Source organism: Notolepis coatsorum (genome assembly GCF_963971535.1).
Source record: "Notolepis coatsorum genome assembly, chromosome: 7".
Classification (NCBI taxonomy): domain Eukaryota; kingdom Metazoa; phylum Chordata; class Actinopteri; order Aulopiformes; family Paralepididae; genus Notolepis; species Notolepis coatsorum.
The window spans coordinates 69,280,727-69,306,888 of NC_140171.1; the positions used below are offsets into that span (position 1 = coordinate 69,280,727).

Sequence of the window (26,162 nt, forward strand, 5' to 3'; positions counted from 1 at the left end):
CCCATTACCGGTAAAGGTGGAAGCGGTGCTGCGGCTCCCATGCCCTACCACGGTTAGGGCCTTGCAGGAGTTCCTGGGGATGGTGAATTTCTATCATCGGTTCATCCCTCAGGATGCCCACCTAATGCGCCCCCTGTATGGGGCTCTCAAGGGCAAGACTCCCAAGCATGCCATCGCCTGGTCCAATGACATGTCAAAGGCGTTCTCGGATACCAAGGAGGCCCTTGCGAGCGCAACCATGCTGACGCACCCCGTGCCTGAGGCTCCTGTGGCGTTGACAACTGATGCCTCGGATTATGCCGTTGGAGCAGTTTACGAGCAGTTGGTCAAGGGTATTTGGCAACCCCTGGCGTTCTTCAGCCGACAACTCTGTTCCAGCGAACAGAAGTACAGCACTTTTGACCGTGAGCTCCTCGCCCTGTACTTGGCAGTCAGACATTTCCGTTTCCTGCTGGAGGCTCGCCCTTTCACTGTTTTTGTAGACCACAAACCCTTGATTTTTGCTATGGCGAAGGTGTCTGAACCGTGGTCTGCCAGGCAACAACGCCATCTGGCTTTCATCTCTGAGTTCACCACTGACATCCGGCATGTGGCGGGGAAGGACAACCCCGTGGCTGACTGCCTCTCTCGGGCCGCCATCGGTGCTGTCCACCTGGGCATTGATTACGCCTGTATGGCTGCGGATCAGGTTTCAGACCCAGACATCCAGGCATGCAGGACGGCGGTTACTGGCCTCCGGTTGGCGGACGTCCCCTTCTTTGATCATGGCACGACGCTGCTATGTGACATATCTATGGCGCAGCCAAGGCCAGTGGTTCCACGTGCATGGAGACGACAAGTTTTCGAGGCTGTCCATGGCCTCTCGCACCCGGGCAGGAAACCATCACAGCGCCTAATGGCAGAAAGATTCGTCTGGCCCAGGATGAAAGTTGACATTGGGGGTTGGGTCAAGACCTGCATGGCATGCCAACGCGCGAAGGTCCATCGGCATGTTAAGGCCCCGTTGGAGCGGTTCAATGTCCCTGAGAGGCGTTTTGACCACATCAACGTGGATCTGGTGGGACCCCTTCCTCCCTCACCTTCTGACAATGGTAGACAGGACCACCCGTTGGCCGGAGGCTGTCCCACTCTCTGCGACTACTACAGCTGATGTGGTCCGCGCATTCATCAGTACCTGGGTCGCCCGGTTCGGTGTTCCCTCTGATCTTTCCTCTGACCGAGGGGCCCAATTCACTTCCGCGTTATGGACTTCCATTACCCAGCAGTTGGGTGTCTCCCTCCACCGCACTACGGCCTACCATCCACAGGCCAACGGCCTGTGTGAACGCTTTCACCGGTCAATGAAAGTTGCTCTAAAGGCCAATCTCCGGGGTGACAGCTGGGTCGACAGGCTTCCTTGGGTGATGCTGGGACTCCGTACTGCACCTAAGGAGGACCTTCTTTCATCTTCGGCTGAGCTGGTATACGGCCAACCCCTCCGCGTCCCAGGGGATTTTCTTCCCTGTGTTACGGCCTCCTGGTCAGCACTGGAACAGCGGGATGCTCTGCTGGACAAGGCCATGTCTTTCTTGCCCATCCCTACCTCGTGCCACGGCGTTCCGAAGGTGCGTGTCCCGCCTGATCTGCAAGCAGCGGGGTACGTGTTTATCCGCTGCGACGCCCATCGAGGCCCACTACAGCCACCCTACGACGGTCCTTACCGGGTTGTGAAGACAGGCGATAAGACCTTTATCATTGACATGGGGGGGAGTGAAGAACGGATCTCAGTAGATCGCCTGAAGCCTGCTCACCTGGATTTGGACCGCCCCATTGAGTTGGCCCAACCGCCCCGCCACGGTCGCCCCCCTGGTAGGGCAGTCCCGACGCCTACTCTAGCTACGGCGGACCCCCGGACCTGCCGTCCGAGGCCTGTTCAGTGTCAGCCTACTGCTTTACCACTGCCTCGGGTTCCTGTGCCTGCCCAGGGGTACCGGAGTCGTTTTGGGCGGGTCGTCAGAGCCCCGGGACGTTTATTGGGGCCAGTTCTGGTGAATTCTGGGGGGACGTGTGTAGTGGCTACTGGGACATAATTCACGGCATCCTAGCCTATTGTGGTGTTGACTACATCTCCCGTGATCCTTAGTGGGGGATGACGTAGTTAAAGAGAGACGATGAATGGCAGTGTTGTTTGTGCGACTGTAGAGTGCGTAATAAAATAGTATTTTTGCATCGGAACACGGCTCCGTTTTCCGTCTATCATTACCGCATTCCTACATGCGCACGGTTAAAAAACTGTGTGGCTATGCAAAATGATAGAGAAGGGGGAAATGCAGACACTACAAAAATTAAAGGAGAAATTTGGACTAGAAAACAGGGACCACTTCAGATATCTACAGGTTAGAGACTACTACAACAAAGAAATAAGGGGGGCCAAAGACGAAGAACAGAATGGAATAATCAAGATGATAGTATGGGCATACGAAGGGGGGCAAGGAAGAGTAATATCAGCAATATACCGGGCTATAATGAACAGCAAGGGACACACAACCGATTACATAAGGGAGAAATGGGAGAGAGAACTAGAGATAGAAATAACAGGGAAGGAATGGGGGAACATATGCGAGGTGCAACATTCAACAACAGGATCGAGGATATGGAAATAGTTTGGATGGAAAAACATAATCAGATTCTTTATAACCCCAGAGCTGAAGGGAAATATGCACCAACACAAAGAGCATGCTGGAGGATGTGTGGGAAGGAGGGGGCAAATCACACGCACATATTCTGGGGATGTCAGAAGCTGAAGGGGTATTGGGAGGAGATAGGGGAGGCAATGATCAGAATATTTTGGAGAAATTTGAGGAAAGATGGGGAAAGTGGGAGGATTATAAGGGGAACGAGAACGACATCACAGAGGAAGAAACAAATGCAACACAAGAGGGCGAAGGGTAAAGGAGGAAAGAGGTTCAAGGAGGGTCTCTGAGCCCATGGCACACACTTCACCTTAGTCAATACTTTTTTATTTTTTTGAGGGTATTATGATTTTTCTTTATGGTCTATGAAAATAAATTGAAATGTAAATAAACAATGTAGGGACCGATGTTTACTTTTATTTATTATTTACGTCTTTTTTCACTTGATTTAGGGGTTATTTTCTTATAATTTTGTCTGTCAATTGTAATGTTGTAATGTTGTTGATGTTGATGTTTGTAAGTCAAAATAAAAATTTAAGTTTAAAAAAAAAAAAAATTTGTGGCTTCCCTGTGATAATTACCCAATTCCCTCCCGCTGCACACCTGTGAAAACACTTACATATAGGCCGTGCCTGAGAACGTCTGAGCCCCGCCTCCTATGCCCACTGCCCAGCTAATTGGTCAACACCTTCACAATAACACAGTGCCTTCATTCAATGAAGTAACTGCAGAAAGATCATTAAATTGGCTACAACAACCACCACTAGGGTGACCAGGTCAAAATGGTTCAGTCACAGGACAGCAGCACTGCTCTTGCGGGACAGTGCGGGACACCTGGGGGGGGGGGGGGGGGGGTGGGGGGGGGGGGGAAATGTTATTGCTAATTAAAATTAAATAAATTTATTTATTATTTAAATGCCTATATATCATATTCGACGCAGACGGTAGGCTATATATAGCTCATTTTGTTATTAATCTTATTAAACTCACCTCCGGTTTTGGGGATATTAGCCTCCGGATTCTATTGCCCCCTTCCCTCTGGACGTTTTCCCTGATTGGCTGCGACACGCCACGCGGCAGGCGCGGCAACCGCAGAGCGGAGCGGCAGAGCTTGCGGAATTATGTAACCGCCCACAAAATAATAGTCTGGCCAGACTTGCTGAAGAGGCGCTCCTCTGAACAACTATGTGACGTCCCCCTCTCCTCCATGGGTGATGGTGAAGCGGTGGGGATGGGGATCATCTGAAACGGTGTTCTGCGAAATGCGCATGACCCACAATCGTTCACACTACAATATCCTGCCACCTTGCTGACGAACGTCTTGTTGAGTCTTGTTGTTGATATATCTTAAACAATATCTTAAACATATGTTTTTCATTGCACCTTTTGAACTGTATATGCATGTAAATATTTGCATGTAATTGGCTTTGCAGCCGAATGTATTTGTAGATGATAAAATGTCGGTACACCTGTTGGAATTCGGAGTGAACTAAAGGGTGACGTCACCCAGCTGTCCAAACATATAGGCGATTCGCGCTACGGCAGCAGTTCTCAGCAGAGTAGTAGAATTTCGCAGAACACCGGCTCGGACAGGTGACAGGCAGCGCGACTCGAGTGAGCTGCTCAGCAGCCTCGGCTGGAGATGCATCCTGCTGCAGGACCACAGCACCGACACACTAAGGATCGTGACACTTTGCGGACCCACACTCTCCAGACCCTCGCTCCCATTGGCTGATTTGGGTCACGTGACCGTCCCACTCCAATTCAGCCATTGGGTGGGAAGGTCACGTGACCCAAATCAGCCAATGGGAGCGAGGGTCTGGAGAGTGTGGGTCCGCAAAGTGTCGCGGTCCTGAATGTGTCGGTGCTGTGGTCCTGCAGATGGATACTATTGCTCGGCTGCGCAATGCATTGGTTTGTGACGTCGCCCGATTTTTTTATTTTAAATATAAGAGGGTATTGGAACAAGGCATTAAATTAACAAAATTAAAAAAAAAATTAAATAATAATCTTTGAAAGATAAAAAATTCAAAATAAAAAATTCAAATTAAAAATAATATTTTCTTTTTTTTTATCTTTGAATTGCAGGACATTGTTTTGTTGTTGCGGGACGCGGGACAAACGGCCCAATATCAGGACTGTCCCGCGACTCGCGGGACAGGTGGTCACCCTAACCACCACTACCGCTACTACCACCACCACTACTACAACAACCACCACCACCACTACCACCACCACCACCACTACCACTATCACCACTACTACTACCACCACTACCACCACCACCACCACCACTACCCCCCCTACTACAGCCACCACTACCACCACCACCATCATCACCATTACAACCACCACCACCATCATCACCACTACACCCACCACTACTAACACCACCACTACTACTACCACCACCATCATAATCACCACCACCACAACCACCATAATATCTAGGGATACTCGATATTGGCTTTTTTTTTTAACCGATACCGATATTGTCCAACTCTTAATTTCCGATACCGATATCAACCGATATCGATATATGCAGGGTTTCCCCCCCCCCCCCCAAAAAACAGAATCATTTCAGGTAATTACTCTTGTCGTGGAATTAACACAACATTATGCATACTTTTGACAATAAATTAAATCTGAATTAGTTCTTACTTGCTTGCCTGGGTAAATAAAGGTTAAATAAATGTAAAAAGAAAAAAAACGATACAGATTATTTCCGATATCACATTTTAATGCCAATATCGGCCGATAATATCGGTAGGCCGATAATATCGGACATCCCTAATAATATCCAATACAATGTAAAGTTCCTCCATTCACAGGATAATTTACTGTATTACTAATACACAGCTAATACCTGATGATACCTGGGCCCCGTTCCCCGTACCTGGCTAACTGAGTTAGCCGGATAATTTCCAGGATAGCCTGACTTAAGCCGGACCTTTCTGTTCCCCGACGCTCGATTGTCTAAATCACCATGACAACAGATCAAAAAGTTTGAGCCTGGTCGAGAGCAGGGTTAACTTCAGTTAGCCGGATGAACCATGGCCACGCCCCCGCAAATAAATGACAGCTCGCTTCCTGAAATGATTCCAGAGATCCCATTTATACCATTCTGAATTATGTTTCTGTGCTTCGTTTTCCTAGAGGGGGCTTTTGAAATGTATAATAATAGAACTAAATGCTGATAATAAATCATATTCAGCCTATAGATTTACTTTGTCCTAAATAAAATAATGCACGTCATATACGGCGCTCGGAGTGCGATACACGCTGCAGGCGCATTGCAAATGTGAATCCCGCGGGGATATTTTTAATGAATGAAACCTATCGGCCGTTTGGCTCTGATTAGTTTCATATATTCTCCGCTGTAGATTTGCTTAGCGAAGCGCCCGGATTGTGTTTCATTCAAGCATAAAATTGAAGTGTCTATGCGTGGATTGTGGTTTTTGTGTGATATTGTAACTGGGATTAAAATGTCTGATGAGATGCGCTGTTTGACGGATTTGAGAAATTGAATGAGCCGTTGACGTCACATTAATGCATTTGAGAATAAAGAGATAAAACTTCATTCAAAAGAAAAATATTCGAAACACGGGTATTTGTCCATTGATGGATAAACAATGGATATATTCCATCTCGCACAGTGGTCCAACGGCTAGTGCTCAAACCTGTCAACCCGACGGCCCGAGTTCGAAACCCCGCGTTTCCAATATAATTTTTTTGGGATATAATATTAATGATTATACGCAAAAGTAGCCTAGTTTTAAGTTAAAATATTATAAATCTACATGCATTGAGGATGTCATTCTTTATATAGCTCTAAACGTGCACCAAAGTATTTACATTGCAAAAAGAAGAAAAAGACTAGAAGGAGGGGGATTCGAACACGGGCCGTCTGCGTGAAAGTCAAAAGCACAAACCGTCACACCACAGTGCAGATAAGTAAAACATCCACCATACATCAATCAATGGATAAGAGAGCCGTATCCTTATTCTGAAACAGTTGAACTAATTATTTTCGCTAGCAAGATCTCATTTGATTATCCAATGCATAAACCTACTGCCAGCAGGCAAGTTTAAAGAAATATAATCTGATTGATTGGGGTAATGAGGGACTTAAAATTAGCCTATAGATTATGCATTTAACTTGTCGGCGAGGCTATTGAGCCGTACTGCAATCTGTTAATAAAGTTTTAAATCAATTAATCAATCAATGCCGTTAGAAGATCAGGATTTCTGCTATCGATACGTGCTGGCTTTTCAACTGAAGCGGCCGCGCGCACTTATCCTGGGTCTCAAGTCTGGTTCGAGTTAACGAGACTGAATCCACCTTCGAGGAACAGGAAAATCCCGGCTTCAAACATCGGGTTAATTGAATCTGGATAATGGGACTCTTGATCGACTTAGTTGAACCAGGTACGGGGAATAGGGCCCTGTTGTTTGGGACAAGGCATTCTATCTGTAGCAGGAACACGGCCTTGACAGATACAGGTGACGGTGATCCATCTGGCATTGAACCTCAAATAGAACTGAGTCTCATAAAGGTTCATATTTCACCGTACAGTGAAATCTACCCCTCACAACAGAGAGAGAGAGAGAGAGAGAGAGAGAGAGAGAGAGAGAGAGAGAGAGAGAGAGAGAGAGAGAGAGAGAGAGAGAGAGAGAGAGAGATGATTGAGCCATGGCTTACAGATGGCGTGTAACCTCTTACAGTGGAGATCAACAACAGTGTGTGTGTGTGTGTGTGTGTGTGTGTGTGTGTGTGTGTGTGTATGTGTGTGTGTGTGTGTGTGTGTGTGTGTGTGTGTGTGTGTGTGTGTGTGTGTGTGTGTGTGTGTGTGTGTATGTGTGTGTGTGTGTGTATGTGTGTGTGTGTCTGTGTGTATGTGCTGTGTGCAGCCTTTGTATGTGCAGGAATAGGCAGGAACAGATGGTGTCAGACCTGAGCGAGAGAGGAGAGCAGATCTGGGTCCCAGGGCCTCAGAGGGAGACAGACTCATACCTCCACATCCAGGACATATCACATATGAGGACATATCAGCCTGTTTCGAGAACCAGGTCTAGATTTAGGTTCATTCGAATTTGCACTAATGACACTAATGGTCCGAAGGCTTGGGTTTCCATTCCCACTGGAGTCAACCATTAATGGGCTTCTTGTTTGAACATGCTGTGCTTGAGTCTATCAGCAATAATCAGGTCTGTTGAGACTGGCAATATTGGCAACTCTTGTTTTTGTCATCTACCCAGTAAAATATTGCTTGTGAAAGTAACAGCAAAGAGAGAGTTTCAAGTATCAAATGGAAATGGCTGTATGTTATTTTGGCACATCAGCATAGTTGTAAGCACGACACCTTCACAAGTTACATAGTAAACTTGGGAATAGACTGATTGCTTTTTATTACTAGCATGGTTAACACATGCAACAATATTGTAGCTGGCCTCATTGTTCATGATCAGGACAAGTGTGGGTCATTTAGGTCAGCAGGGGGAGGTTGCTAAGTAGCTAGCGCATTGATTGATTGATTGATTGATTGAATTGATTGATTGATTGATTGATTGATTGATTGAAAACTTTATTAACAGATTGCAGAATGGGTACAATACAGTACAGCTCAATACACACAATTGTTAAGGGGATGCAGACCAGAGAAAGACTTTCGTCTTGTTTACATCAGGGTCCCCCATTTTCAATTCATCAGGACATATATGACATACATGACATACAGATAGTCAGTACTGCTACATCTATACATTTATGACATACCAGATTTGCAAATACAGTACTGTTTGTGATACAGAAGGAGTCAGGAAAAGGGAGTATATACATTTGACGTAGAAACTGTACATTGGAGGAGGTTGGGTGGGGGGGGGTTGGGTACACTGGGATATTGACAACCATACTGGGTAATCTACATTGGAGGTGGTTGGGGGGGGGGGGGGGGGGGGGGCACACTGTATAAACAAGCAAAACTGTACATTGAGGGGGGGGGGGGGGGGGGGACACTGTACAAACAAACAAAATTGTACATTGGACTATTGACAAAACCATACTAGGTAAATGACTGTACATTGGCAAAACTGTACATTGAGGGGGGGGGGGGACACTGTACAAACAAACAAAATTGTACATTGGACTATTGACAAAACCATACTAGGTAAATGACTGTACATTGGAGGGGGTTGGGTTAGGATATTTACAGGGGCCAGTGTTGAATTGCAGTCTCCCGTAGGTGTCCCTTGAGAGAGGTTTTGAAAGTGGGTAGTGATCCACATTCCTTTACAGCTTTGGGTAGGGCGTTCCACATTGATGTGGCATAATTGCGAATGTGCGAATGCATGTGTGACCCACTGACCACTTACATCTAGAAACACATCATCTGAACAGATCTGACTACAGATCTACTACACTACCACCATCACCCCCACTACCACCACTACTATACTATAAAAGCACTATATAAATGCACCATTTACCAAGGGGATTAATAAAATAATATCTTGGTTGAGAACTTTCCTAGTACTACACCACCACCACCACCATCACCCCTACTACTACTACCACGACCACCACCACCGCCACTACTACCACTACTGTGTTAGTTCTATGTTCTATGAGTCGGTGGTGGCGGCCGCCTTCTTGTACGCTGTGACCTGCTGGGGCAGCGGACTGTGAGCAGGGGACACAAACAGGCTGGATAAGCTGGTCAGGAAGGCCAGTAGCGTGGTTGGGGTGGAGCTGGACTCCCTAGTGAGGCTGGCGGAGAGGAGGAGCCTTACTAAGCTCCAGGCCATCAGGGAAAACCCCACCCACCCACTATACACAGACTTGGCTGACAGGAGGAGCATGTTCAGTGCTAGGCTCACACTACCCAAATGCAGCACTGAACGGCACAGGAAGTCCTTCATTCCAATTGCCATCAGACTATACAATGCATCACTGTGCCTCACTGCATCACTGAGCACAGAGCGGCAGCTCAATAGTGGCAGGAGGCCACGACTAGCGGCCTCCAGGCTCCAAAACAGGGGGCAGCGGAGGCTGCCAGACATTGACCTTGGATTAATAGGAACCCAAGGAGGACAATACACTACCTGAAGCATACTGCACCTTATGTGACACTGTGAATACTGTGAATATATATTTCATTTAGTTAGATAGTTAAATTATATTGACCAAATTGTTTACACTGCAGTGTTTTTTTTACTACCCGTACCCCCCCCCCCTTCCCCCATGCTCAGTGTATTTTTTATTTTTACTGTATTTATTTCTGTATATTTTATTTCATTTTTATTCTATTTTACTCTACTCTTATCCTAGGCAACTTGATTGATTTGTGTTATTATTCTAATTTGTGACCTGTCCTGTCTAAATGTTTAAATGTTGAGCGATTTGCAGTGTCAAATTTCCCACGGGATAATAAAAGTATTTCTATTCTATTCTATTCTATTCTATTCTATTCTATTCTATTCTATTCTATTCTATTCTATTCTATGCCACCACCACCACCACCACCACTACCATCACCACCACCATTACCACCACTACTACTAATACCACCACCACCATGAGTATGAGCTTGTTTGTAGCTGGAGTTTTCTGTAATATGGAGTCGAGAGCTCGGTAGAAATCCTCTTTGATGTTGAACTCTAAAGTTTGTGCATAAGCACTAATGAGAGTGGCGAAGCGTCCCTTTGCAAGGGGAATGTGCCATGTCATTAGGCGTTCGCTGACGCCGATAGGGGACTCTGGGATGCGTTGCAGCAGTTGGGACTTCACAGCAAAGCCTACTCCATGGATGCGGCAAGTGCCTTCAGGGACCCCCTTCCAGAAGAAGGTGTACCCTGCACCAACCTCTGTCAGGGAGTCCTCTCCATGTAGTCTGGTCTCCTTGAGAGCTGCAATGTTGATGTTTTTTTTTATCACATTTCTTAATTTTTTTATTTATTTTATTTTATTACTTTTACATGAAACATAAAATACGACACACAATATATTTTTTTTTACATGAAAACACAATACAGTAACCATAATAATAATAAACAGAACTTCACAGGGAGATAACAGCAACAATAATAATAACAATAATAGAAATAATAAAAATTATAAAAACCGAATATAAAAATTAAATAAAATTACCACAGTTAAAATTAAGCAAGCAGGACAACACAACCCCCCCCCCCCCCACCACCCACCCAACCACCTCCAATGTACAGTCCCCCCCCCCCCACCCACCCAACCCCACCCCAACCTTAACATTGAAAATAGATTGTCTTTTAATTAGAGCTGGGCCGTTAACGGCGTTAACGTGCTGCGTTAACGCTATACTAGTATCGCGCGATAATATAATTAACGCATTAACACTTTGAGTGCCGGGACCCGTCTTTAGACGTCTTTGCTGGCCATGCTAAAGTTGCCGGAGGACGCGTTACGTCGTCCTTATATCAATATTTCAAAAATCTGCGATCGGATTCATATGTCCCCTCCGCTGGCCTGAGATCCACCAGCAGGACCCACTGAGCTCTCTGGCGGTTCAGGAGCGCCATCTGGTGGCCGATCGGCGCAATCGCCAAACAGGATGTTGAATAGAGGTTGTCATGACGACCGTAGTACTTCCGGGCGCTCGCTATAGTTCATGGGACTCTGGCTCGTCACGCTACACGGTGATCGATTGGCAATAACTCGATAAACAACATGATTTGGACGTATATACCATTATACAAGCTGGAGATGGACCGGGTAAAAATATATCCCATAATGATAAGATTTCTACTCGACGATGATCGCCCAACGGCGCGCGGAGACTGGGGTGAGTTTCAGCGTGTAACGTTACCGTCTTCGATACTAACTGCTATTATCAACATTTGACCCACATTAGATGATTGGTATAACGCTGCCCACGGAATTATAAACGCCCCCTCGCCCATCCGGTCAACATCAGATGACGTGTAGTAACTTCTAGAAGTACGTCTAGTTGGAATTTTTTATATCGCGCTGATTGCCATCAAACTGTATTTCATCATCAATATAATGCATTTGGGGCTATATATCACGTTCTGGAGAAAGCTGCAGAAAGAGATGAAAACATACTTATACATTAGACCATACTTTACTATGAATATGTGAATGAAAAAGTTTAACGTTGCTACACAATGAACAATACATATAGGACTTTGAATGGGCCCTAATAATGGCAATGTAGCAATAGAATTTAAAAAGTTATAGCCCTGCAAAGAAGGGGACTTTCTCCATAGACAAATAGCGCTGGCAATCTATGGTATATCATGAATTTAACCTTAGGCAGCCAAAGTGTTAATCTACAAAAAAAATAAAAAAATAAAAAAAATTTACATTTTTTTTTTCTTTATTTACCCAGGGTAGGTTTGCTGAGCACAGATGCTCTTTTTCAGGAACGCCCTGCTTCACATTCACACAGTTCCATTCACACCTGGGAGCTGCCCAGTACAACCACAGTTGACACCATTGGCCACTGAGCAACTCCACTGGAGCAGTTGATTCAAGCCATGTCACATAGTTCAAGTTTGAAATGATTCTTTCTGTTTTGCTCCTGAGAGTGTGCTAGATACTGTACTGTACTGGTAATATTATTTATTTGTGTTAACTTCTGAATAAAACAACTTATTAAACACAAGTACATCTTATTGAACATTATTTTGATATTTCATTACCAATTATCATAGCAAAACAGCTTTTTCAAACAGTCTGTAATGCATTTTGGAAACGGGAGATGGGCTCATGGTGTAATGGGCCACCTGGCCTGAGAAACATAAGGAGGAAAGAAAAAGTAAGGACTTACTTCTGGTCATTTGGGTAGAACACACATATTTTGAATGCCTTCGGCAGGTTTTTAATTTTTTTTTTAGCCATTTTAATCTAGATTAATCTAGATTCAATCCAGGATTGCAGATAGATTAATCTAGATTAAAAAAATTAATCTATGCCCACCTCTACTTTTAATATACTTGTGCTGTTGAAGTTGGTCATGAGCAGTAAAACTCCTGTTTTTATACATACATCAGATTGTTTTTAGTAATACTGTGCACGAGCATTACACTAGAGCATAGGTGTCAAACTCACGGCCCGCAGGCCAAATGCGGCCCGCCACGTCATTTGATGTGGCCCCCCAAGAGCTCTGGTTTAATTTTTTTTTTTTTTTTTTACATTAATCTTGGGTTAAAAAATAGCGGTGTTAAAATAATTGTGGGTTAATGCGTTAATAAAGCTTTGACAGCCTTAGTTATTACACATTCTTACACATACATGTGTGTTGAACATCTGAGGTATTGATGAAGTAACAAAGGAAAAAAGCCAAAAGCACTTACTCCTCAGACATTCTTTGACAATTTTACAGCCCAAAATACAAAAAAGATCCAGGCGGAATAGGTAACAAAGGGTTGAAGAAATATTGTCTGAACTGTCAGATGCAAGCTGGCTGTGTGACATAACCGAGCATCTCGCTCAATTGAATAAGAAGCTGTAGGGACGCAAACAAGTCCCACCCAAAACTTGACCAATATAGTTGTGAACTGAGACAACCCTTATTTTGTTATTTTTGAGTACAGTTACAGTTGTGTGTTCATGCAGACACATAATAGCAATTTCATTACGAATTGAAAATGGGGGACCCTGATGTAAACAAGTCGAAAGTCTTTCTCTGGTCTGCATCCCCTTAACAATTGTGTGTATTGAGCTGTACTGTACTGTACCCATTCTGCAATCTGTTAATTAAAGTTAATTAAACTATCTTCCATTAGTTGGATGTATGGCCTCTGCAAGGTTGTGTGCAGCCATTTGTTTTTGTAACATCTGCTACATCTGTCCCACGTGTTCTTTGCAGCTCACAGGTGTTAGTTCTGCCCCTCTTGACTGTGACAAAAAGGTTTTGAACAAACTTAATGTCATAGCTTGTATTTGATGATATTCTTCTTTGTTATTTACTTGAATGGTTTGATCATTGATTGATGGAGTAATATGGGGTTCTGATAAACTAAAATTATTTGTTAAAATAACATAAGCTAACATATATTTTTACATCTATGCAAATGCATATGCAATATGTATAACTTGAATAAGTAATAAATACAGAAACAACATGTTTAACAATATGTAAATGAGTAGCTACATTTATTTTACATTACATTAACATTTATACGGTCTTTGGCCCTTTGAGGGCAACCATAATGCTGATGTGGCCCTCTGTGAAAATGAGCTTGACACCCCTGCACTAGAGGTTCCAGTAGTGGGCAGCTTCAATTGCCAGGTCCTAGAACCAGCGCTTTGGGGAGATCTTTTATTTTTAGAGCATTAACTCTGTGGAATGGCCTGCCTCGGAACCTCTGCTGCATTTACAGTAGATTCACTTTTAAAAAGAATCTTAAATAGTTTTTAAATAGTTTTTAACACTGTAAAGTAATTTTTTGTTTTTGTTTTACACTAATGTAATTTTAGCTATATTAATTGTTACAGTAGGTTCATTATGCATTGTGTGTACTGACTTTTAATAATTGAGTTTTTTGCAATAGTGATTGTTTTTGTATGTTTTTTTGTGTGTGGACCCCAGAAAGACTAGCTGGTTGCTATCGCACCAGCTAATGGGGATCCCTAATAAAATCTAATCAAATCAAATCAAACCTCCTCCAATATACAGTTTCTACGTCAAATGTATATACTCTCTTTTCTGGACTCTTTTTGTATCACAAACAGTACTGTATTTGCAATTCTGGTATGTCATAAATGTATAGATGTAGCAGTACTGTCTATCTGTATGTCGTGTATGTCATAAATGTCACTATGAATTGAAAATGGGGGACCCTGATGTAAACAAGACGAAAGTCTTTCTCTGGTCTGCATCCCCTTAACAATTGTATGTATTGAGCTGTACTGTACCCATTCTGCAATCTGTTAATAAACTTTTCAATCAATCAATCAATCAATCACAGACAAGACATTTCCTCCTCCCCCTCCCACAAGACCGCCGGACTCCCCCGGACCAGCACACGGCGGTCTGACCTTTTCGGCTGCTGCGACCCACAGTTCAATCCCAGCCTGTCCCACCCCAATCACCCGCGCCGTGGATACCTCAAGATAAATCACATCCATCAGTATCAGGGACCAGTTAATCACTGTGAGCTCCTCAGGCTCCTTCCATCTCAATGCTATCAGCTTCTTCGCTGCTGTAACGCCGGCTAGGATAACTCTTTTTGACCAATTAATTAATTAATTAAAGAGACCAATTAATCATTGTGAGTTTCTCAGGTTGTTTTTCCACCTCATGGCTATCAGCTTCTTGGCTGCAGTAATACCTGCCAGAATGATTATTTTTTGTTGTATGGATGCTGGTAGCAGCGATATATAATTTAGGAGTAGTGTTGCTGCTGTCAGTGGGATTGTCAAGTTACATACGTATGTTTGAAAGTTTAGTTGTTAAGGATTTCCAAAAACAACCTACTGGTGGGCAATCCCAAAACATGTGCATATAAATGCCAGTGGCCCCCAGAGCGCACAGAGTGCACCGAGTCGGCCACTAGTCCCATAGCATACAGCTTCCTAGATGTGAGATATGTCCTATGAATATAATTAAAATGTATTTAACCACCACCACCACTACTACTATCACCACTACTACTACTACCACCACCACCACCACCACTACCACCACCACCACCACCACTATCACCAGTGCTACTACTACCACCACCACCACCACCACCACCACCACCACCACCACCACCACCACCACCACCACTACTACTACTACTACTACTACTACTACTACTACTACTACTACTACTACTACTACTACTACTACTACTACTACTACTACTGCTACCACCACCACTACCACCATCACCCCCACTACCACCACTACTATACTATAAAAGCACTATATAAATGCACCATTTACCAAGGGGATTAATAAAATAATATCTTGGTTGAGAACTTTCCTAGTACTACACCACCACCACCACCATCACCCCTACTACTACTACCACGACCACCACCACCGCCACTACTACCACTACTGTACCACCACCACCACCGTTCCCTTTTGGTGTGATAACACAGCAACCACTCACTCAGAGTACATTTTGCAGCAGTGAGCTAAAGCCCTCTTTTTGGAGCCCCATTGGGATACTTTCTCTCATTGCTGTAATTCCTCTTACTGGCATAGCTACTTTCACGAGGTCAGCAACATTTATGACTCTCTCTCTCTCTCTCTCTCTCTCTTTCTCCTGGACTACAACAACAGACTCCTTAATAGATAATAACACTATGCGGCAGCCCTTTTCTTTGCCATTTTCTTGGCCATTTTCTTCCTAACTTCTCTGTCTGTAAGTCATGAATGACATTATCATGCTACTTTGTTGTATCTCACTCTGAATAGTGAGATATTTTCTTTTTTTCTTCTTCTCTTTCTTTTATTATTATTATTATTATTATTATTATTATTATTATTATTATTATTATTATTATTATTATTATTATTATTATTATTATTATTATTATTATTATTATTATTATTATTATTATTATTATTATTATTATTATTATTATTAAATAAATAAAAAATCTTGTTTAACTGTGGATTGTGTGTTTCTTGTATAATGGTATAAATTATTATTTGTGTAAATTAGGTTGTACGCCGACCATTAAGTAAATACTTGTTTAGTTTAGGAATAAGGGGCAGGTAACTATACAATTTATTCTTCTTCCTGCTCCTTTTGTCCATGGAATGATATTTATGATTGTGTAATGAAGAAACTCTGATTGTATGATTCCATGTGGCAAATAAAAACTCTGAACTGAACTGAACTGAACTGAAATGCTACACCGCCCCGTGTTCCATCATGGCATTTCCGGGCAAAAACAGAAAGTAGTGTCAGCAGGCAGTCCCAGTTTCTGTAGGTCTGTTTAGCTAGTAGCATTGCTCTCCTTTATCTGTCTGGTTGTAGACTCACATTTTGACCAGAAGGAGGCACTCTGCCATGGCAGGCAGCACCAGTATGTCTGGTATGTCACCGTGGGTCTTTATTTTACTCTACCTCTACCAAGAACAAATGCACTTAAGAGAACCGTAAGGTATAGAGCTGTGCATACTGGAATTGTATATCTGTAGATAATGATGATCAGCAACAAATCTACTTTTAACACTATGATCGGCGGGGACGAGTTAAGACGTCATTCCTAGCCATGCTCATTCTGCCGAAGACGCCGTACTCGTCTTTGATGTCAATATTTCAAAAATCTGTCATCGAAATCATATTTCCCCTCCGGAGCCCTGAGACACACTGCAAAGCTCCACTCAACTCTCTAGCGGTTCAAGAGCGCCATCTGGTGGCCGATCGGCAGATCGCCAACCGGAAATTAGCCTTTGAACCGGTAGTGCTCATCCATATGTGGTCCGGGCACTCGCTATCGTTAGAGAGACTCCGTCTTGACACAGTGAACATCGATCGGTGCAAATAACTCGAAAAAACAACATGATTTGGACGTATATACTATTATACAACCTGGAAATGGATCTGGCATTTCTCCATCCCATAATAGAAAAAAATCTGTTCCACGCTCATCTGCCAGCGGCGTGAGGAAGCCACGGTAAGATTCAGCGTTATATTCTAACGTGTTCCATATAAACTGCTATGATGAACATATGACCCACTCTGGATGAATCATCTAACGCTGCCCACGGAATTATAAACGATCCCCCGCCCATCCGGTCATCATCAGATGATATGTAGTAACTCCCAGAAGCACATCCAGTTGAAATTTTTTATCTCGCACAGATTCCTACCAAACTGTATTTGATCATCAATATAATGTATTTAGGGCTATAAATCACGTTCTGAAGAAGGCTGCAGAAAACGATTAAAACATACTTATACTTTAGACCATATTTTAGTATGAATATGTGAATGAAAAGGTTTAACGTTGCTACACCCTGAACAATACATATAGGACATTGAATGGGCCATAATAATGGCAATTTAGCAATAGAATTTAAAAAGTTATAGCCCTGCAAAGAAGGGGAACTTCTCCATAGACAAATAGAGATGGCGAGGGATGGTAAATTATGAATTTAACCCATGGCGATCAAAGTGTTAAGAAAAAGTTGAAGGATGGTGTTATGAATGGTGAAATACAGTTGAGTTACTGATTTATTTAGTTAGTATTGTATTTGTGGTTGGTTGGAGCCTTTGTGTGTTTTTTTTGTGAGATTTTGAGAATGTGCTTAGGCTAAGGTGTTTCTTATGTTTTTCTTGTTTTCTTGTTACTGTAATAATGTAATGTACTGTAATGTTGTAGGTTGTGTGTTAGGACCCCAGGTAGAATAGTATTTCACCCATGGGTGTAGACTAATGGGGATCCATAAAATAAACAAATAAACAAATAAACAGTAAAGTTGCATGTTGCTGGCTGCTGATGAGACACCTGCATGTTTTAGCATGTGAATTCAACAGGCCGGCTACTTGTTGCTTCTGCCTTCTGCTTTCTCTGCATACACACAAACACACTATAGAATAGAATAGAATAGAATATAATAGAATAGAATAGAATAGAATAGAATAGAAATACTTTTATTATCCCGAGGGAAATTTGACACTGCAAATCGCTCAACATTAAACATTTAGACAGAACAGGTCACGAATAAGAATAACAAAACAAATCAAATTGCCTAAGAATAAGAATAGAATAAAATAGAATAAAAATGGAATAAAATATACAGTAAATAAATACAGTAAAAAATATACTGAAGTCTACAGTAGGTGTAATATTGCACAGTGCTGTTTCAAAAGTAAGAGTCCAGGAAGATGGTAACTCTGTTCTCAGTGATGCAGTGAGGCACAGTGAGGTAGTGTGAGCCTAGCACTGAACATTCTCTTCCTGTCAGCCAAGTCTGCGCATGCGGCTCTTTGCCCGTCAATGTGCGGCTCTTCCATCCATAAAAAAAAAAAAAAAAAAAAAAAAAAAAAAAATTTATGTCACTCATTCCATAAGGACGTAGAATAAACATTTACAATTTTTTTTAAATGGTCCATTTGCATGTTCTTGGTATCTGAATCTAGGGACATATATGGATCAGTGTCAGAAATAGTGTGTCTGTTACTAGGCTTGAGTAAATTGTAATGAACCAAAGGAGAATATCAATTCTATTTAAAAAAAAAATTATCTTTGACTGTAAATAACACCATGCTAAAATTGACCAGACCTGAAAAATCTAAGCAAATGAATAAAGGGAAGATGAATAAACAGAAGGTTTTGTAGATACAGTACTGAATTCTGCCATCTTTTTTATAATGTAAATTTCTCCACCATTTTTCATCATATTGCAACACCGTTTTTTGCAAGACGTTCACAGAAAGGTAGAGAAACTAACTGCGTTCTGTTTTATGGCAATAACGTTCAGGTTTGTGGGAGATAATCCCAAAAAATAAGAGAAATTAAAAAGTAAATCCAGAAGTCAGATGATTGACAGGGGCTGGTGTGAGCTGGGTAGGGTAGTTTTTCGAAATTTGAAAGCCCTGAGTCTCTTCCTTCAAAAGACTACACTCACTTTTGGCTGTGCCACTTCCTCCTGTCAATATGCGCCGGTTTCCGACTCAATGCCCTGAGATTTCTATAATCTTATATTTCACTAATAACAGTTAAAATAATTGGTAAACAAACATAATGCTGAAAATATACACTTTTACTGTATATCTCGGGCTTAAGAGGTTAACCCTGTGAGGCCCAAATTAAAAAGAAATTAGCAACTTCAGAGGCCAGAGGGTGGGACATATAAACACATTTACTATCAAATAGCATTGTGAGGCTGAACAACAGGACCAATTGACTATACATGTGCTTAAAGGGGAACTATCTTATAAATGGCTTTTTTCAGTGTTTACCATTGTTTCTTAGCTATGTGTACTTATATTAATAGGATATATGTCTCTAATTCTCATATTGGCGAATTCTTCCAATTCTCCTCTCACAATATTCACCCTCACTAAACTGAGTCATCTGAAAATGTGCATATCTGTGATGTCAGAGATTTATCAGCTGCATAATAATGTGGCAGTTGATGTGGCAGTTGGCACCAGGCCACACAGTGGTTGGAGCCCAGCCTCAAAACGGCTTAAGATCTTGAGGTAGAAAAATGCGGTTTTTAGTACTTGATTAGAAATACAAAACAATGCATTTTTTTTGAAAAAAACCTAGGTGTTCCATAGACTCACAGGAATTGTGTAAAAGTGCCCAAATAGTGAAAGAAATAGTAAAATAGTTCCCCTTTAACATTTTTTAAATAAACATAATTTTTTTAAATGGCTAAAAGTGATTTTGCAACCGTGGGTCTCACAGGGTACTTTTAACCATGTGAGGCCCAAATAAAAAAGACATTAGCAACTTCAGAGGCCAGAGGGTGAGACCTATAAACACATGAAGGGTGCCGTGACTGAAAAAAAAGGTTGAGAAACGCTGGTATATGGTGTGGCTCTTTGTGGTACCACAGTAATTTTTTTGTGGCTCTTAGTCTCTGACTGGTTGGCCACCCCTGGTATAGTGGGTGGGAGGGGTTTTCCCTGATGGCCTGGAGTAGGGCTGGGCGATATAACGATAACGATAAATATCGCGATATATTTTAATAATCGATATAGAATATCGAAATAAATTTTATTTTTTATTTTTTATAAATATATATATATATTTACCTGCAACAGGGCAGTTTTAAAACCAGAGACAGTGAACAGACTTGTCTTTCTTGCCTGCAACTTAAAGTAATGGCTTTGCTTGTCCAAATGACAATACTGACCAAATTGAGATTTATTTTTCTCTTGTCCATTTATTTTGTTTGCTTTCTAATTTAAAATACAGTTTGAAACCGTCTGTACACAGTAGGCTATGTGTGCTAGCAGAGCTAGACTCCAGTCACGAGTCACGGTGCACATGTGCGGTGGTTTGTCCACCAACAAAGCGCCAAAAGATCGAAAATAAACTAGCAGAGCCAGAACTGTTCAACTCCCCTGGAGCCACAGCCAGCAGAGAAGCCGGTTTACTTTAGCTTTTAAACCAGCTGCAGCCTGAGAACTGGAGTGTGAGGGGATGTAACACTAAAGATGGTGGCAATGACAAAGAATTGCTGCAAAATAAACATACATCTGTTGTTAAAAAAAAGAAAAAAAAAAAAGAAAAAAGAAAAAAATACTTATAACAATTCGATAATTATCGATATCGAGAAATATGATAACATTATCATATCGTTATCACGATATGATTTTTTTCCATATCGCCCAGCCCTAGCCTGGAGCTTAGCAAGGCTCCTCCTCTCCGCCACCCTCACTAGGGAGTCCAGCTCCACCCCAACCACGCTACTGGCCTTCCTGACCAGCTTATCCAGCCTGTTTGTGTCCCCTGCTCTCAGTCCGCTGCCCCAGCAGGTCACAGCTTACAAGAAGGCTCCCGCCACCACCGACTCATAGAACATCCTCAACATCCTTGTACAGACATTGAAGGATCTCAGCCTTCTGAGGAAGTAGAGTCGGCTCTGGCCCTTCTTGTACAGTGCCTCTGCATGTTTTGACCCGTTCAGTTTGTTGTCGATGTGCACACAGAGGTATTTGTACTCCTCAACCATGTCCACATCGACTCCCCTGATGGAAACGGGGGTCACAGGTGCACTCCTCCTCCTCCCCAGCTCCACCACCAGTTCCCTGGTCTTCACCACATTTAGCTGCAGTGGTTTTTATCTAATCATGTGATGAAGTCCACTACCAGTTCCCCCCTCTCGTCACCGTCCTTTATACATCCCACTATCGCAGTCATCAGAAAACTTCTGAAGGTGGCAGGACTCTGCTCTATCAGCGCCACAGTAAGCAGCTCTGTGTGTGAAAGTGTGAAAGTATGAAAGTGAGAAAATAAAAACAAATAGCGTAAAGAAATTCACAAATTAAATCTTTCAACATTATAGTCTTCCTCAGGGCAACATAAAAAAAATAAACATTGGATTGCCAGTTCAAGTCCAAACTCTAGGTCTGACTTCTTCTTCATTTCCAACAGACACTTGCACATCTGCTACTGTTACTGCTTCCACAGGCTGAGGAAACTTGCTCCAGGCAAAAGACAAAACTCTACAATAGAGCACATTTGACTTTATAGGATAATTGTGCTGGGGACAACAGGAATGATGGCTCACAGATAACCATAGTGCTGCTCTGGGGGAAAACAACAGCCCTCACTGCTCCTGCCACAGCCTTTTCAACCTACAGTATATTCATTCACCAGTGGCTGTTTGTCCATCTGTCTCACACTCTTGTCTCCTCTCTTCTTCTGTGGACTGTTACTTCCCTTTAATCTGGATCCGAACTGAGGCAAGCTTTTGAAGCCACCTCCATCCTTCTGAGGATTCACCTACACTAAAGGCTTTACAGTGGCGTAGTGGTTAGCACTATTGCCTCACAGCAATGATGATGTCCAGTAGGGGTTTGACCAGCAGGAGGCCTTTCTGTGTGGAGTTTGCATGTTCTCCCCATGTTTGCATGGGTTACCTTACCTCCAGGTACTCTTGTTTCCTCCCTCACCAAAATACATGCATGCTAGGTTTCTTAGGGTTGCCCTTGACCAAGGTACTGGCATTGCAACTGGAGTTGGTCCCTGAGTGCCACACTGAGTGGCTGCCCACTGCTCCTAAAATAGTTTGGATGGGTCAAATGCAGAAGACAAATGTACCCATGGGGATTAATAAAGGTACGTTTTAAGACTGCTTTCCTGGCTTTGGAAGTTGTCCTTGTCCCTCTAACCCTACAGAGCCAACTCTCCTCCTCCTCCTCCTCCTGCATTCATCTTGTGTCATCCTCATCCTCATTCTCTGTCACCTCACAAGAGCAGGATCCACTCAAGGTGGAAAGGTGAGTCTAAAAGGTGAATCTGATTATTCCATTTACACTTAGTGTAGTGACTATGTGTAAAGTGTGTTTTGATGGACAAGCTCTTGGCCAGGTCTTACATGAAGATATTCCTATCATACAGTATATTGACTAAAGGACAAACAGAGATTAATAAAACTAGAAACTGTGTTTTTAAATACAATAATACAAGCTGAAAATGTGTTTTATAAAAGTATATCACACGTCATTGGCTATGCAAAGCAAAATAATACATGGATCCAATATCCATCACTAAGCTGGTGAACCAATATGTGTGTTTCCCCCCTTTCTAATGTTCCAGTAATGAGAGCTGGAATGAGCTCCAGGGGAGTGGTGGTATGGCCATGAGACTAAGCCAGGGTATGAGCAGGGCCTTGAGCCAAGAGGTACAGTAGAAGGCTAAGTTAGGGGTGGGTGGGAAGCCGTGGGTGGGTCCTGCGCGTTGTGGACAGCGACCCCTACAGTTCGGTCGGGGCGCCTGCACAGCGAGGGTAGGATCTGGAGAAAGGTAGTGTGACCTTCCACACGTTACACTCTCCCGGTGAGAATCTGCGCTGCCAGGCTGGCTGCCGGCTGGCTGCACATGTGTCGGAGGAAAGCATGTGACAGTCTCCGGCCTCCCGGACCAACAGTAGGGGGGGTGCGCAACAACCAGGAAGGGGGTTGGGAATTGGCATAACGACTAACAGTGGGATGGGAGAAAAATCGGAAAAAAGGAGGGGGAAAAAGATAATAAAAAAAAAATCATGTATGTTCTGCCTGCCCACAGGGTCAGTATTTGTGAACACACACCACTCTCTCGTAAGCTATAAACCAGACAGAGAACCCTCCAATCTGTGATGTATTCCTGGGGCACAGGAATGTGAATTCTCAAAATGGGTAGTATTACCCTTTAAGATTACAGTACTTTTTGATTCCATTAATGTCACCTTACATGTCCTACGGCTTACAGAGTGGACAGTCTACCCGCTTGTATTTCTGATAGTGAAAATAGGAAGATTTGCATTCATCCAGCAATATTATGGACAGTCTCTCTGTGGCCCTTTACATACTTAACCTCAAGGAGACCTGTTCATGTCTCTATTTGTCCCACCTGTAGTGATGTGCTGTACCAGGATGGGGGTTTGGCAGGTCAAGGTGAGGCCGTGGGAGTTGAGGCTTGGGTCCCTTGGGATCTGAACAGTGAAACGAAAGGGATAGTTCCTCTGGTCAGAGCTGCTGGACTCTCCTGTCTTCCCATCAGCTGAGACCCTCTCCCTAGATGACAGGAAACCAGCCAGTCAGTCAAAATGAAAATCCATTGTTATTGCTATTATCAGTCCCTGCATGATTTACAGCATTTCATTTCTGTGTTGTTTTTTGCATTTCCAGATATTTTCACTTTCAACTTTCAAGCAATTCACAGGATTGGATCGTGGACAATTTATGTGAAATATCTTCTGAAAAAATGCAAGACAAGTAGTGCATTTTTCTTTGTTAATCTGTTCATCAAAGTTAATCACAGATTTATTTTATTTCTTTATTTGCACAAATTCTAAATCAACAATTGATAGGTAATTAGGTCAGAAGATTTTGCAGGTAGCGACAAAAAACGTAAGGGGCTTTTACAAGGTCGCCTATGGACAGACAGATCTTAATGACAGATCGTGGACAGATCTTAATGATCGATATACATTTATTAGTAAGACACATTGATCAAAATTCAAGTAAGAGAGTTCAATGTGTTTAGCTGAGAGGAGTGTGCTCCCATTGTGGCCACCAGAAACACACAGCGGGAGAGAAGGGGACCCAGGCCTCTTGTAGGCCGTCCAGGGTGGGAGCTGTAGGGGAAGTGGCCCTCCTACAGTAGGTGTGAGATTTGGGCTATTGTCTTGATCAGACAATGGAATGTTGGATTCTTCCACAGCCTACAATAAAAAAAAATAATAATAAAATAAAAACATAAAAGAAAGAAATATTTAAATAGATTGATATAATATAGTGATAGTTATAATAATAAATAGTGGTGTAGCTAACCTTTCGTTCATTTTGTGATAAAAACACTACATTCGGTAAATATAGCTTAATGTATTTAGAAGATATCTGGATATTGGGCATTTGCAGATGCCGGTGATTAATGGCATAAAACAATTTGGCCACCCCCAAGCTGCTGATTCCATGTTTAAGCAACACGTTATTTACATAATATATAAGAGCTATCACCCCAACATCACTCTTGATGCAAGCATTGTTCTGCTCATGTGCTTGGTCAATGGGGAATGCAGAGAAGACCCAGTTGGTCTCCTGAATGGTGAAATAAAATTCTCTCGCAACATCTGGGTGTCTTGTTGGTAGTTCAGTTATGTCACAGAGATGAACAAGGATCCAGTGGGCATAGTTGGTATGGTCCAGAGCAAAGAACCAGGGGACGAGCTCTGTCAGAGCATCGAGGTACATGCTGAAGGAGGACTGCTGCATGGATCTCACATAGACCAGTAAACACAGCTCCAAAGCCATGACTATTGCCCAGTACTGGAACCGAGGGCAGCTCTTTCCTCTTTGAGCACCATGCATCATTCCCCAGAGGCTCATCTTCTGTATCTGTGTCACGGTTATTGTAGGCCAGATACTGTAGGATGTATAATACCGTCACTGTGACTTGGTGCGCACATCTGGTGCGAGCAAGAAGGAGTGGGCAGTGCCTGCTGTTGTGCTCTCCGCTTGTACCACTGCACCACAGCCACTGCACCACAGCCACTGCCTTGCAACCAATCACCCAGGGGCTTCAGAGCTACTATCTCTATATGCAGGCCATCAAACATCCCAACAAACTTGTCATCCTCTTACATCTCTGGCCATTTCCACTGGATCAAACGTTACTACTGGCATCTGCCCAGCATTCCGATGTTGAACAGCCTTTCTGACTATGTCCATTGGTAATGATGATCATTGCCACTGTGTGGGCACTCCCATGGAACAGGGTGAGTATGGAACTTGGGCAGATTACTTTTCTCACAGCAGGCTGGTGACTTGCATGGTATGGTATGATTCCACACTCTGAATCACAGAGTTATCTTTATCATCAGATGCAAAAGCAAGAATCTTTCGCAGCAGTACTCTTCCTGAGCAGAGTTCTCCCTGCTCAGGGATGCCACAGTGCTAGGTGGTACGGGTGCTTTCATGGTGCTACTGACAACCAGTGGGATGTCTGTGTAGTAGCTTGGCAAATTTCCTACTGTCTTTTGGCCTGCAGAAGCTTTAACAATACTGCAGTCAACTCCTTGACCTGCAAATGCAGAGATGCCTGTGCCATGGAAGGACTCTTTTGAAATAGTTGAGCTGGGGGTGGCTAGGTGGCGCAGTGGGCAATGCGCTCGCCACCAACGCAGGATATGCTGGGTTTGAGCCCAGCTCTCGGCGTTGCTACCAGCTTGGCTGGTCGTTCATACTAATACAATTGGCAGTATTAGGGGGTGGGAAGCTGGTGGGTGAGGATCGGACGTTGTGGACAGCGACTCCTACAGGTCGGTTGGTGCGCCTGCGCAGTAGAATCAGGAAGCGACGAGGGCGGCGTGTCCCTCC

General features: G+C 43.1%; 1 protein-coding gene across 1 annotated transcript in view; it reads right to left on the bottom strand.

The window, feature by feature from the left end:
* frmpd1a (FERM and PDZ domain containing 1a) overlaps positions 1-26,162 on the bottom strand; it is a gene marked incomplete at both ends in the record, with an annotated part of 154,508 nt that overhangs the window by 100,155 nt on the left and 28,191 nt on the right. The window contains one exon of the mRNA XM_084318302.1: positions 23,695-23,858. Coding sequence (XP_084174428.1) covers positions 23,695-23,858 — 164 coding nt within the window. The remainder of the gene's footprint in view (positions 1-23,694; positions 23,859-26,162) is intronic.